Here is a 15,526-nt window from a genome sequence, read left to right on the forward strand (position 1 = left end):
ATAAAATAACCAAACCCACTCATCTCTCCCTCTCCCCTTTGTTTGTATCTCCCTTGTGGAAACGCGGGTCGCCCCCCCCCGCGGGTCGCCCCCCCCCCGTGCAGAGGCGCAGGCATCTTCAAGTCCAGTTATTGAAGAGCGGTGCTTCGGTAGGACTTCGAAAGAAGGCAGAAGGGCCACTTCTGTCTGAGACGACACTTCGTAAAGAGAAAGTCACTCAGGCAGGCCCGGTCCGGGCCTCCACGACAAACACACATGCAGCCACGGACATGCCATCTACCAGATGCTGGGCGAGCAGCACTGAGGGAATATTAGTCACCGCCACTACATCCCTTTCAGCTGAGGCGTTGAAGGGGAAGGTCTTGTGCAGGGGTGTAGTCGTCCAGGCTCTCAGGGGGTCTTAGGCCCCATACTTTTTTAGGAGCAGGGTCCCAGCAGGATCTCTAGGTCTCCAGCATCCTATGAGCCAATCAGCATGAAAGGGGATTATCTTCTTCTAACAGCTCTAACTTCTAACATGCTCCCTTTTCATGTTGATTGGAGTGCCTTCTAACATGCTCCCCTTTCATGCTGATTGGAGCCAATCAGAATGAAAAGAGGTGAGTCAGCCACTGAGAAGACTCTGCAGTAGCTAACATTCTCCCTTTTCATGCTTATTGGCTCCTAGGGATGTCTGTAGTTGTGGGAGAAGGAATTAATAAGGATCTCATTCTCAACCCAGTAGTAAAAGAAAGAGGGAGGGGTGTGGTTGTGACTATCCTGTCCTTCTGAATTGGCCACTATTTATTTATTTATTACATTTATACCTCGCCTTCTTTTCATGATAGAAACCCAAGGTGGCTTATGTATGGTTCCCAAACAGTCTCCCATCCAGGCACTGACCAGACCTGACCCTGCTTGGAGCTAGCCTTATGTACCTTCAGACCACAGCCTGGGACCACACTACACTGGGACTACACTACTGGTCTCATGTGGTGAGGGTATTACAATGCCGAGCAGAGTGTGGAGGGGCAGGAAGTGCTCTGAGCACTCCAGTCATGGGGAATTGATAGAAATTTGATAATTTTTGAATGGGGCTGTGCGGGTGGGCACACACACACGTATTTGTACAACCATGTCAGAAGTTCCCCCTGGTTGGGAACAAAGAGGGAAGTATGGGAAAGAAGGGGATATGATAATGCCAGGCTTGTTGAGAGCTGGAACTCATTTCATATATAATAAAGTTCTCCCTTTGACGGTTCAGTCTCACATAGTTAGAAGATGGCACTCTCCACACCCACCCAGCTACCCGCCTCCTCAAAAAAAAAAACACCCCTGCCAAGATCCCCACTTGAATGTGTACAATAACATATATATGCCAAAAATTAGTAGCATGAAAAGTCCATACACATTTCAAATTGAAATTGATCTTCAGGGTTAAATCTGAACACAAATACCCCCATGCTGATTAAAAAAAGCTCACTCATTTTTTATATCCAAACAGTTCGAGGGTAGTGTAAATCACTCCTGTTTGTTACAGCCTCTGGTTTTAATGCTTCCCTTTATTCTTCTTGCATTTCAAAATCCCTGTCAAGATTTAGGTCTGGTAGTCTATTCCTATACTTCTATTGGTTTGCTTTTTTCAGACTGTGATTTCTATTCACGGTGATTATATAGATACACTTGTTTCCTATAAGATTTTTTAAAAACTGGTTTGGAATCTATTTATTCTCTGAAATATGCCTCTTTGAGTATCACCTTGCTATAGATTTCTTACATTTAGGATAGAATATTTTGATTTTCACAGTTCCACCAAACTTCTGATATGCTGACTATTATCTCTATATATACTCCATGAAGGATAAGGCTGTCAAAGGCTACTAGCCATGATGCCTATGTTCTACCTCCACTGTTGGAGGCAGTATGCTCCTGAATGCCAGATGCTGGGAATCGCAAGTGGGGAGGATGCTGTTGTACTTGGGTCCTGCCTCTGGGCTTTCCATTGGCATCTGGTTGGCCACTGTGAGAACAGAATGCTAGACTAGGTGGGCCACTGTCCTGATCCAGCAGACTTTCCTTATGTAACTTACTAGCAGGCACTCTACTTTTCCTGTGTTGACTTTGAGGTTTCTTTCATTTCACTATGCTTTCCCAGAGTGGCTAAGCAGATATCAAACGGAAGGTCATGATGGTAATAGCCCTCTCCCACTGTTATTCACCCATGATTGGTGTTCAGAGGTCCGCTTCCTCTAATCCTGGAGGCAGTGTGTAACCAGCATGACTAGTACCCATTGGTAGTCTTGTGTTCCATAAATTTGTCTATTCCCCCTTCACAGCTAAGTTGGTGGTCACTGCCACATCTTACAGCAACAGCTTCCCTAGCTTAAATATGCACTATTTCACTTTTTGATATTTAATATGAGCCGTGGCCAGCTCCTTTTGGAACTAACTATTGCCCATTGCTTAATAATCCTTCCTCTAGAAATCATCATCTCAGCCATACATTGAAATCCTGAAAGCTCTGACTGGGTAGCCCTGTGCATAGAATAGGGAGAATATAAAAAATAAAAAATGCAGCTTTGGAAGCTCAGGATTTCAGTTTCTCTCAATGTGACCTTGTTGCATGACATACCCATCTACTTCTAAATAGATAACAATACTTTACATTTATATACCATATTTAAAGAGCTCAAGGCATGTTGCAGGTCCCACAGATTAAGTCCTATAGTCCCAAGGGAAGATCTTGTCTCTAGTTACCACTTAATGTGAACAAAAATAGCTAAGCAGTAAATTCAGTTCCAGTATGACTTCCTGAGATAGTGTATTTCCTCTGGACTGATAGCCTTGAGGCTGTGATTTGTTCCATTTAATAGGTAGGCTGTTTCATTGTCATCTGGCTCCTTAAAAATTACTTATAACTAACCAAGAGGTACATTTTTATCAATGACCATGGGGTCTGTGGATGGCTAGCATGAAGCACTTGTAGAACCATACAGTCAAGATAGTACTATTGGCAAAAGAGAGACATGAACAGACATCTGTATGCCTGCATGCATAGTGAGCAGTATGCAGATCTTGGTTAAAACCCACATTCAGCTGTAGAGGCATTGGGTAAGTCACTGCCTCTCAATCTAACTATCGCTAACCCTATTAAAACTGTTGACTGTGGAAAAAGTGAGAGGATAACTCTATTTATGCCTGTGTACCTTGAAGCAAGGGTAGGATGAGAGTACAATGTTGGAACGATGTATAGAAGAATCCTCTTGATTTTTAAGGTGATACAGGTCAGCAGCAAAAGGGAAGCTTCATGGAACAAAAGGTGATAAGGAGAGGAAACTAATATGGATCACCACCAACCCATCCCTCCTTTCCGCCACCTCCATGAAACGATGTACTCTGCTGGAGTATGTGGGTATGTTTGTGTCTGCTGCCACCAGGAAACATTTGTGAGTTTCCCCATCTCTCCTTTCTATGTAAAGGCTTTTAAACTACATTTTAATTCCCCATCCCAAAGGAAACTGATTAACTAAAGGAAACAGAAAACACCTAAGAAGTGCCGGCCTGGGCTCCTTCTGGGAGGAAGGGCAGAATATACATTTAATAAATGAAAAAACAAGTTTTAAAAGTAAAAAAACTTTCCCAAACAATAGAATGTATTTACTAGATAGTGAAATACTCAGTCCAAGGCTGTCACCATTGCTTGTTTGAGAAGCAAGGAAACCTGTGGCCCTCTAGACGAGGGTTGGAGAACTTCAGGCCTGGAGGTCAAATGAGGCCTTCTAGACTTCACGCTCAAGCCCTCAGGACTCTCCCCAGCCAAGTTTTTCACCCTCTCGAGGGTTTTTGCTTCATTATATGTCCTTGAACTCCGTCAATTTTTCTTGCTTGCCTGGGAGAGGAATGTTTCAGCATGTGAGGAAAAAATCTAATGTACAAAAATGAAATTAACACTAGTTGCTCTGCCCACTTTTGCTTCTGGCCTCACTCCACCTCTAGCCTGTGTTCCCCAGAAGGTTGCCTACAAGAGAACAAGGCCCTCAAGATGAAGTTTTCCTGCCCCTGCTCTAGATGTTGCTGAACTACAATTTCCATCAACTCCAGGCAGCAGAGATGATGGGAGCTTTAGTCCAACAACATCTGGACAGCCACAGGTTTCCTATTCCTGCATTATAACGGGCAAATACCCTCTGCTTTCTCACTTCTCACACAAAAGTTCACAACTTTATGGGCATCATATGGCAAGTAATAGACTTTCACGTAACTACAGCAAAAATATTAGGCTATGAACATTTTCTACTTCACTCCTGTTTTGTTGTATGATTTCCTCATACAGGACAGGGCTTTTATATCTTTAATATAATATAGAAGAGAAAATCTTTCCATAGTGAAGCTTTTCCCACTGTTATGATAGAAGAAGCTACACTTGCACAAAGGCATCCTTCTTTATAATAGTTAAATTCTATGAATTCATGTTCTATTCTGAATTTTGCAACACTCCTTGGGATTGTTTTTTCCATACTGAGAATTGTTCGCCCACATTCTTTTATGTGTCTATCATATATGCTAATGTTTGACAAATTTGTCAACAAAAGTATTCAAAGCAAGTAAGAAAAAGATAATAGAATCAATTTCATTGCACTGATTTGTTATAGCACATAGCACAGCAAACTGCTATGGCTGTCAAATGTTTTATTTCAGACAAGCACAAAAAAGTCATGTGGCACATAAGAAATGACTACATTCTGGCAGGCAGACCTGTTTTTTTAAAGATAGCCTCTAAAAACTAAATCACATTTATATCTTGCATATACTTATCAAACTATCAGGTTGTATCAAGGTGAGTCAGGGTAGTCATGTTAGTCACTGATTTCAATAATCTAACCTGAAGTATGATTTGCTCAGGTATAACCCATCATTTTTTAAAAAATGTTTTTAATGTTGTTTTGTTTTAATGTATTTTAAAGTGTTTTTATGATGTTTTAAAGTGTTTTTAGCATTTCTGTTTGCCGCCCTGGGCTTCTGATGGGAGGAAGGGCAGGATATAAATCAAATAAATAAATAACTAAACATTCTGAATTTGTGTTTTTGTAGCACAGGCAGGATAAACAATTTTCATGTTTCAGGGCTGCAGTAGTGCTATGCACGTGCGTAGATTAATTAAATTTAAATTAGGAGCCACAATCATATTTGGAAAAGTAATTGATTTGCTTGCTCCACATGGGAATTAGGAATCGCAAATCAAATTACACCTAGTAGAAATCACCTCTGTCCACCCCCTCCCTCAATCTTCTCCAAAAAGTAAGTGTCTTTTGCCATTAGCTCTCCTTTAGAGACTACCAGGCACAAAGTTTGAGAGACCCAGAAGAGCAAGACTCAGCTTTGAAGAAGCAGTGAGTTTCTGATATAAGGGGTATCTTAAACACAAAATATTGAACCAAATGGAGGTCAACCATCTCAACCATATTATTTTAGAGGCACATGCCAATTTGCAGGAGATGGGCTAGGTAGGATGTACGGCCATTGTAGTCTGTTGCCAGCAGCAGGGTTGAAGGCTTGCAAATGGACAAAGACTAGTTTGTTGCCAAGTAGGACGACATCAAATCCAGCAATTCTATTGCAAAACCTCTTTGCAGAGCAGATCTGGAAACCATAGTGCCATTCCAATAGGAAAGAAAGAAGAGAGAGGAGAAAGCAGCAAGCCTAAGCACATGTTGGGTAAGTAAGCTGTTTTGAATTTAGTGGAACTTTCTTCAGTGTAAAGATGCATAGGATTGTGCTGTAAACCACCAATATCAGTGGGCACTATGAGGTGTGCCTTCCTTTCCAGTCTGGACTAGTCTTGTCTTCTGAGTCAGTTCGGACACTGCCTGTACTGCATCATCTGGTTCTTTATCAATATCTCCCAAACCATTCAAATGATGACACAAGATAGGATGTAGAGGAAACAAGATCGTTTATTTTTCATTTAAGTTTTTCTATGGCAAATTGAGAGAGATCAGCTATGACAGCAGATTGCATTTTCCCAACAGGAGAGTCACAACAGCATTTCACGTATTTATAAAAAGCAAGCAAAACGAAGGGATAGTGGCAAGCAGCTCCATTTGCATTCCAAACAGATCCCTCAAAAGTCACCTTCCAAAGATTTGTAGTGGGCACTATCTTCCTACAGACTATGCCACATGCCATTTAAAGGGGTGTGTGTTAAGAGGCAACTGATAACAGCAGCCTAAGAGACTGATCAAATACCATTACCAGCCAATCAATCCATCCAATGCTAATGAGTGAGAGATAAGTTAGTTGGCATTTGTGTCAGTAAAATCTCTCCAAGACAAAAGACTGTTCTAGCCTATCCTGGTATAAATGGCCACCTGAAGAAATTTTAAGACGCTTCCCATACAGCTTCTCTTTGTAAAAGAGCTTAAGTTTGAAATGAAGGTTCCTTGAGTAATTTGCATTTGATATTTTGCAGTGAAAAATTATTCAATGACTTTAAATTACTAATTCAGGGTTGAAGACCATTACCAGGAACTAACCACTGAGTTTAGAGAAGCATATTTCATTAAAACCCACCATAATTCAGAACATGTGATTGCTTCCTTATCCAACCTGGTGCCTTCCAGATGTTTTGGACTACATCTCTCATCAGCCCCAGCTGGTAAATGGGTAAGACCAGGCTGGGGACAGATGCTATAGTGTTACTGATGTCTCCAAGATATATCTGTATCTTTCACGAGTTTAAGAACACACCGTGGTTTTTGAATGGCCAAGCCTTGTTAGCAATCCCAGACAGTTGCTACTTTCTTTGTAGCCTTCTCTAAATATCCTATGGCTTTTCAATATTCCAAAGTATTCAACCCAGCAGAGGAGAAAAGTCTAGGATATACAACATATTCACAAATATATATTTAAATTCCTGCCATCTTCTACTCCCGTGTTCGCAAGCTTTTCTATTGCATTGCTCTTCATGAACCATATTTACCTCTAGTTTAAAATAAAGCATCTACAGTGAATTCTGTTGGCTTTACATCAAAACAACTATTTGTTTACTACCAAGTTTTGTTCTGTTGTGCATGCTGCCTCAAAACCTTGGAACCGGGTCCAAAATATCATGGAACATTTCAGATTAACCTAAAAGGGTACTGTAAGTCTTCTCATTCACCAAGCTAAGAAAAACATTCTAGTTTATTTAATTTCCCACCACTAATTTCTACCTATCCTCCCATCCTTCCCTGTCCTGAATAGCTGCTTCATGCATTTTGCTTGCCAAGGCAAAATTAAACCACAATAAAGAGACAGTTCTTTTTATGAAACACTTTCTGTAGAAGTCTAGGTAACCAGAATTTGCCTGTGTGGAGTTCACACAATTTGGGTTCCTCAACAAGTCTTCTGAGCAGGGAAAGCTTTATAGCAGGGGTAGTGAACCTTTTGGGCCTGGTGAGCCTCCCCATACCCTGCAGGCTAACCTTGACAAGTTGGTGGTCCTGTCAGGGTCAAAACTGGCCCATGGGCCAACTGACCAAGCAGGATTCAACTCCCTGTCCATCAGCAGATGTGTGGGATGTTTAACCCTGCTTTCTGCAGGGGCTGTCTCTGGCCAATCCAGCCACATCTCTACCTGCCCAACATCTGACTTCAGGTCTGGGGCAGGTGAATGTAGTTTAGGGAGAATGGCCTGGTGGGTCAAACTTGGCCCATGGGCCAGAAGTTCCCCACCTGTGTTTTCTAGAGTTATTTACAAGATTTTTCAACTCAGACTGCAGGACTGAGAAGGAATGTTAGGGTAGTGGTGACTTGATTTAAAAGTGGGAAAATAGAGGCTTTATTAAGGAAGAATACAGCCATGTAGATGCATCTCCAAATCCACCTTGACCCAAAAAGATCCCCAAAAATCCCTGCTTGAAATACTTTCTGGGTTTGAACAGGTGGAACAAGCCATATCAAGGCCACTTTCCTTATACCTCCAAAAGCAGCTGGGCAGTACAAACCTTTTGGGAAACTAAGAGAAAGATACTGTGACAAGGTATTTCAGAACTGTAATACCTGAATGGGGTTGTTCATGCCAAAGTATAGAATGCAGCCATTTATAAAATATAAGCTGGAGAACCCAGTCCTATCCTATGGAAGTACCCTTTCCCACAATTATTACTTCCCAAGCATTCTCTACTAGCTGGAGCCCAGCCACCCCAAAATTGGTGGATCTGCTTTGTTTGTAAAAAACTTGCAGATCTGGATCCTTTTACTGTATCCCATACCCCCATGATGTGAGAAATGCTGCCAACAAATTTTCTTAGCTTCAATAGTGCAAACTGGGTCATTAGATAAATGCAAATTTCGTGGTGACATCCCAACTATCTAGTACGTCCCCATGATCAAGTCTGTTCTCTTTTTTATGTATATATAAATAAAAACAGGGATAACAGGCAAGTGTATCCAGAAGCATTTGGAGGGTGGGGAAAATAATTAAGAAATGGTATTAGTCTAAATAAAATATTTATACTTGTCATGCTCAGAAAGATAGTATTTCAAGAAGTTCAAATAAAAGAGCTCCTTAAATAGGATTTTACTAGAACATTTCTAGTGTTTGTTGAAAGGTTACTAGTATATTTTCTGTTTAAAATTGTAAGATCTATGCTCCTCCTTATTTAAATTTTAAAGTGTCTTTTTGTTGTTTAACTTTCCTGATTTTGTTTCTAATACCAACAAGACACAACTCCAGTGAATTTGTAGAGAGAAATTGTGGGAGGTGGCCATCAGTTGCTTTTACACGTTGCCAATACATTTTGCAAAACCAACTGCGTCATTATCTCGATCAAACGCTGTGTAATATGGGCCAATGAAGACATCGCCCAGGATCCAAAGAGGCCCACCTGGTGGTGGGACATCCAAGCCTGCAAATCCACTCAAGCAAAGTGTTTCTCCTTGAATAGTAATCTACAAAGAGAGAAGTAAAAATAAAAAAAATAGAGAAAGAAATGGGTCATTTTGGAAAAAACCTGTCCTTTCTGAAGAGGGCCAATTTTAGATCGTGAAACAACGCCTTTACATTTCAGAGCGTTCAATTTTGTTGCTGTCGTTTTTAATAGTTTAGATTTCCCTTCCCAACCGCCTGCAGCCACACACGTTAAGTTCACTCTACAGTTGCAATTGAATAAACATACTCCAGTTACTTATATCAATAAGTCAAATAGCTAAATGAATGAAGTAAAGTAAGTAACTTTATGTGGCATGTCTCCCCCATTAGATTTGGCTCCAGGCTTTAGTCAGCAAAGATATCTAAGAACTCATTCTAAATCTTGTAAAAACTTGCTTCCTTTTACAACCCTTACTCCAGCATCTAAACAAAATCCTCATAGAAAACCAGCAGTCAAATCATGTTTTAGAGATGAGCAGAAAACACTGGAGAAACATATTATTGTTTTCCGATTCCCTCTCATTCTAGGAGCTGAAGATTGGGTCCTACAGCTTTTTCTTGATGTAGTTCTCTCATGTTTTCCCCAGATTTCTCAGGGGAAATCCATTAGCACTCCACATCCAACTAGTTTGACTCTTTTTAAAATAAATAAACAAACCTGTACTTATAAAGCTAGGGCTCCTTCAACCAAGTGAGTGAAGACACTCAGGCATGGTCCATTGTGATTTCAAAAAGCCCATGCTATCTCCTTGGATTGGATCCAGTGTGGATACAAGAAAACTATTACTAGGTACAGGATCCATGAGATCAAGAATAAGAATCCATGGACAAAAAGTACTGTGCTGGGATAGGCTGCTGAGCATTACTAGGAGAATCACATTGTTTTGAACTTACCTTTAAAGCATAATGATCTGCAGTGAGGGCATAGGAGTTCCCTCCTAGGACAAGGTTCACAGTGGGAAGGGTGTCTAGTTTATCACACGGAAGCATGTACTGCGAAAGAAAAAAAATAGAAGTATATATATCTCATAGTACTATAAATGTTGACACCCTAATGAAATGTAACTCCAGAAGTATGCAGACAAGATCTAGCTAGAGAGACTCCGTAACTTGATACTTCTCCCTACAAGCGTCTTGTGCTGTTTCAGAGATGGGTTGGTTCCAGAAGCTTGGGCTCCGTCTGAATTGTCCCAATATACATGCAACAACCCCCTTCATAATTATGTGTCAGGGTACTATAAATTTCCATTCAAAATTACCGTTGCTTTAATGAAGGCTAAGGATTGCCTTCAGCAGTTCTCTTAGGACTGAGTTGTAAGACATGAAGTCTCCCTCCCCCACCCTGCCTCATTCAAATCTTGCCTCTGTCATAAACTTACTAGGTGACCTTAGGCAACCCAGTGTGGTTCCTCTGGGTGGTCCTACAACTCTGCAAGCCAACCCCAGGCCAAACTCTCCCCCCTCCCCCAATTTGTATTTTCACAATAAGAACACAGACACTGAATTGCCATCTGGAGTGTGGGGGTGGGAAGAAGAGGGGCTACTTAACCCTTTCCTCTTAAACATTTGCATCCCCCCCATTATCCTTCCTCCTGCAGGGCAAAGATACAGACTTGTCTATCTTTTCTTCCCATAAGCAAGAAACGCAGCTTAGGAGGAGGTAGATTTGCATGGAACAACAAGTCTGCAGAGAAGAGGGATAAGAAGCCTCTATCCACTTCTTCTGCTCTCAATTGCAGCCTATCACAGCTGCTTTTCATTACACACACAGCAGGGGTCTGAGATACACAAAACTCCACATTAATATGCAATTTGCTTCTCAAAAACAGCAAGATTTTGGGGGATTGTTAAAAGGTAGCAAGTTGTCAATTGTTTAGCCTATTATATTTATACTAGGGCATCCCTTGGATTTCCTGTTGCTGGCACCAAACATCTTGGGACATCTCTTGTCATTTCCCATCTGCAGTACAGGGACAACACTGACTCACAGGGTTATTGTAAGGATTACAGTGAATATTGAGTCCTCTACAAAATGCTTAACATTGTTAAGGGCCACATTCTTACAAAAAAAAGCCTCACATCATCATTATATTATTATCATTATTATTTATTACATTTGTATACCGCCTCATAGCCGAAGCTCTCTGGGCGGTTTACAACAATTAAAAACATTAAAAACAAATATACAAATTTAAAAACACTTAAAAAAAAATTTAAAAACACATGCTAAAATGCCTGGGAGAAGAGGAAAGTCTTGACCTGGCACCGAAAAGATAACCGTGTTGGTGCCAGGCGCACCTCGTCACTGAGATCATTCCATAATTTGGAGGCCCCCACTGAGAAGGCCCTCTCCCTTGTTGCCAGACTCCCACCTTCCCTCCAAGGAGGCAACTGGAGGAGGGCCTTGGATGTTGAGTGTAGTGTATGGGTGGGTTCATGTTGGGAGAGGCATTCCATCAGGTACTGTGGTCCCAAGCCATGTAAGGCTTTATAGGTTAAAACCAGCACTTTGAATCGAGCTCAGAAACATACAGGCAGCCAATGCAAGCGGGCCAGAATCGGTTTTATATGTTCAAACCATCTGGTCCCTGTTACCAATCTGGCCACTGCATTTTGTACAAGCTGCAGTTTCCGAACCGTCTTCAAAGCTGCAGTTTCCGAACTGTCTTCAAAGGCAGCCCCACGTAGAGTGCATTGCAGTAATCTAACTTGGAGGTTACCAGAGCATGGACAACTGAAGCCAAGTTATCTCTGTCCAGATAGGGGTGTAGCTGGGCCATCAACTGCAGTTGGTAGAAGGCACTCGGTAGTTGGAGCTAGAAGATCCGTCTCTTGAGTGGACGTGCCCTCCATTTTAAGAACTGCACAGATGGGAATTTTTCATGTACAGCAATTCCTAAAGTGCTCCAGTGGCAGTTGACGCTGAATTTAGCAGAATTCCTTCTCCTATGCAATTCCCTGAGGAAAGTTTTCTTAAGGCCAACTTATACAGGATGCAGGCTACAAATAAAACTTTTATAAGGGTTCAGGCTGTCACCTCATCACATGTGAAGTGTACTTCACACAGGCACTGGTCTATTTGCACATACTATCAGCATAATGTTCACTTGATGAGGCCACTGACCACAGGCATGCTAACATTACACACAGGTGGGCCAGCACTTGTGTAAAGCACATGTAAAAATGACTGGAAGCACATGAGATGTTGACACTGTAAGGAGCTTTGCCAGTGTCCTGCATCCTGTATAAATCAGTCCTTAAGAGTCTTGGCCTGAAAATCCTAGGATAACTGAGATGATGTAGAAGGAAGAGCCAAGTATACTGGAGACCAAGCATAATGTTCCATACTATGGCCATACTGTGTTATGTGGCAAAGGTGTTTCTTTTTTGTACAGATAAAATTTTTTTGCAATGCAGGAAGTGCTTCTGGGGCTCTATCGTTATACTTGATATTTGCCATCTAGCTTTTCCCTTCCAAGCATTAAAGAGGATTAAAAGTCTACGCAAAACCATTGACAGTTGGTTTTCCAGTCATCTAGTACCACTCACCCCAAATTTAACAGGCTAGTGGGCACAATATTTCACATGCCAACTTCTAAAATATTAGTGGATGGTGCTTATCTGGCCTCTCCAGACATAAGAACATAAGAAGAGCCTGCTGGATCAGGCCAGTGGCCCATCTAGTCCAGCATCCTGTTCTCACAGTGGCCAACCAGGTGCCTGCGGGAAGCCCGCAAGCAGGACCCGAGACATGACTGCATTAAATTTATGCTTCTCAGATTACCTTACTTTATCTCCTAGTATATATTTTAAGGAAAAGAACAAAATTTCTTAGCACTTTGTTTTTGTAATCAGCACTTAAGATCCATGTACTGTTGCATTCGGTGCTCTGGTTTCTTCAGACTGATCATTCTTAAGGATGAGGAAACTAAAACTGTCCATCTGGCCCCATCCCACAATTCCAGCTCTTCAAAAGACAGGCTTCTTAAAGGTAAGTTCTAAGAAGTCAGTTCTCAAAATCTGCCTTCTTAAAAGCAGACATTTGATGTTATAGTTCCACCTGTCGTACCAATAACTGTTAATACTGTCATAAGAAGAGCTCTGCTGGATCAGACTAAAAGGTTCATCTAGCATGTCTGTTTCTCCACAAGGACCAAGAAGATGCTTCTACGAAGCTCTCACGCAGGCCATGAAGGCAACAGTCTTGCCCAATATTGTCCACCCCCTGCACCCACAGCTTGTGGTCAGAATCATATTGCTGCTGAATATGGAGACCCCATTTAGCTAGCATGGCCAACAGCTGTGGATAGATCTCTCCCCTCCACAAATGTGTCTAATCCTCTCTTTAAGCTAGTGGACACTGCTGCATTTTTATGGAATTCATGGTCACAAGTTCAACGAAGCATTATCTATCCTGAACATTAATTTCAACCTGAGTTCTGGTGGTAGAAATAAATTCTTTGCTCTACCATTTTGACTTTCTACAATCCATGTCTATCTGTAAGCCTCTATCATGCCCCCAGCCCCCCCCCCCTCAAATACTAGCTTTTTCTTGCCATAACACTAGCTTTTCTTTGTAGGGAAAGTGCTCTAACCTTTTGATTGTTTCAGATGCCCTTTCATGCACTTTTTCCAGCTCTACAATATCCTTTTTGAGAACTGTATGCGCTATTTGAAATACAGCAGCATCTTACATTTATACAAAGGCATTATGAGATAGTAAGTTTTATTTTAATGCTCTCTCAATACCTCCTAGCATGGAATCTGCCTTTTCACATTGCTATTGCATACTGAGTTGACATTGTAATTGACACCCAAGTCCTCTTTCTTCACCACTTGCTATTTCCACTTGAAAATTTGATGATTTTATCATCCAGTACACCTGGAAATAAAGTAGGGCCCCATTCATATGGCAGGTTATGTTCCAGACCACCGTCGAAAAGCGAACCCTGCCGGAAAGTGGGACATAGCGTGCCATCAGCTTACAGTACAGCTCATCGCACGCTACAGTTGACCGCTGGCAGCTGGAGCGAGGCGGCTGGAGCTCCCTGTGCCCCAGCTGATTAGCTGGAGTGCGCGATCAGCTGGAACGTGGCAACCTCCAGCCCCCGCGCTCCAGCTGATCACACTGTTAGTGCCGTATTAGCAGAATGCTGAAAAGCGGGGCCCTACTGTAGTTAGGGAACTTGCTACAGTTTGCAGAGAGGTGCTTCCATACCTGGAGCACTGCTGAAGCAAGAAACTGCACCCACTAGATTTCTTCCTGTCCTACGACTACTAAAGGCAGATAGAACAGCTCACTATGGTCAGTTCCTTCTAGGCAAGTTTGGTGGTGGGAGAAAATCTACAGTACTGTAGCACAGCATTTATCCAATATAAAATCACTTTGAACTAATAACTAAGTTGCTTTTGAGCTAGCAATATAAAGCCACTGACTGCATTTGAACCCAAGCCAGTATGTAAAAGCAGTGACAGAGAACCTATAGTTCTCCAGATGTTTTTGGACTCCCAAATCCCCAGCCACTTGGGCAATGTGTAGAGATGAACAGAGCTGGACAACATCTGAACAGCCACAGATTAGTTAGCCCTGCTGCAGCTTGTAGTCTTATTAAGTTAGACTATACATATGATCCAATGTTAGACCCACTGCCTCCCCCTATTCCCCACTCGCTTTTACCTGTCCTTTAATGATTGGCTTAGCTCCAATGGCCTTCTGTAGCTGCTTAATTTCATCTGTTGGCCCGGTAATGAGAGAGGTCCCTGTGTCTATAATAGCTTCACAGCCATCTTTGCAAATGGTCAGGCCATTGCCAACATCAACCCTGTAAGAAGACGACAATTCTCAGATTAAGAACAAACAAATCATAATTCTATTCACCTTGGTGCAGTTGGAGTAGGAGAGTTATTTTTGTTATTAGAAAGACAGATATTGCTTTTGGAAGAGTCTTCTAAGCGGGGGCTGAGTTTATTTTAAAGGGACATGAACTGGGAGAACATACAGGCCATACAAAGGGGGCCAGGAGAAACATTATTACTCTACAAGGAGTATAGGAAAGAGAATAAAACCAACATCTCTCTCCTCCACACAGTTATTTATACATTTGGTTTTATGTCCCAGGTTATCCGAGGTGTATCTCAAGTCTCCTACTTCTCAAATGTTGCAAGTAATCAAGAGGTAATGAAGTAAAAGGAGTGGATCAGAAATGCAGCCCTTGACCTCCCCCTCTTAGAGGGATTAAGAACATAAGAACATAAGAAGAGCCTGCTGGATCAGGCCAGTGGCCCATCTAGTCCAGCATCCTGTTCTCACAGTGGCCAACCAGGTGCCTGGGGGAAGCCCGCAAGCAGGACCCGAGTGCAAGAACACTCTTCCCTCCTGAGGCTTCCGGCAACTGGTTTTCAGAAGCATGCTGCCTCTGACTAGGGTGGCAGAGCACAGCCATCATGGCTAGTAGCCATTGATTCTTGTATGTGGAAGGTATGCAGTAGTGTAGGACACAGGAGAGAGGACACCATCTTTCGGAGAGTGGCCACGTCAAGTCCAGAAACTAAACATCTAGAAACGTTACCAGATTGGTTTTGGGATAAGAGAGAGACACAAATTTCCCTAGCATATCCAGCTATAAATACTAATGG

At 42.0% G+C, this 15,526-nt stretch overlaps 1 protein-coding gene across 2 annotated transcripts in view; it reads right to left on the reverse strand.

Annotated features, from left to right (window-relative positions):
• Nucleotides 1–5,915: 5,915 nt before the first annotated feature.
• CTSD (cathepsin D) overlaps nt 5,916–15,526 on the reverse strand; it is a 34,178-nt gene continuing 24,567 nt past the window's right edge. For both annotated transcript variants that reach the window (XM_061610125.1, XM_061610126.1), the window contains exons 7-9: nt 14,568–14,712; nt 9,785–9,883; nt 5,916–8,910 (exon numbers count right to left, since the gene is read on the reverse strand). In XM_061610125.1, coding sequence (XP_061466109.1) covers nt 8,740–8,910; nt 9,785–9,883; nt 14,568–14,712 — 415 coding nt within the window. In that variant the 3' untranslated portion in view covers nt 5,916–8,739. The remainder of the gene's footprint in view (nt 8,911–9,784; nt 9,884–14,567; nt 14,713–15,526) is intronic.

This window comes from Rhineura floridana, chromosome 2 (genome assembly GCF_030035675.1).
Source record: "Rhineura floridana isolate rRhiFlo1 chromosome 2, rRhiFlo1.hap2, whole genome shotgun sequence".
NCBI classification, from domain to species: domain Eukaryota; kingdom Metazoa; phylum Chordata; class Lepidosauria; order Squamata; family Rhineuridae; genus Rhineura; species Rhineura floridana.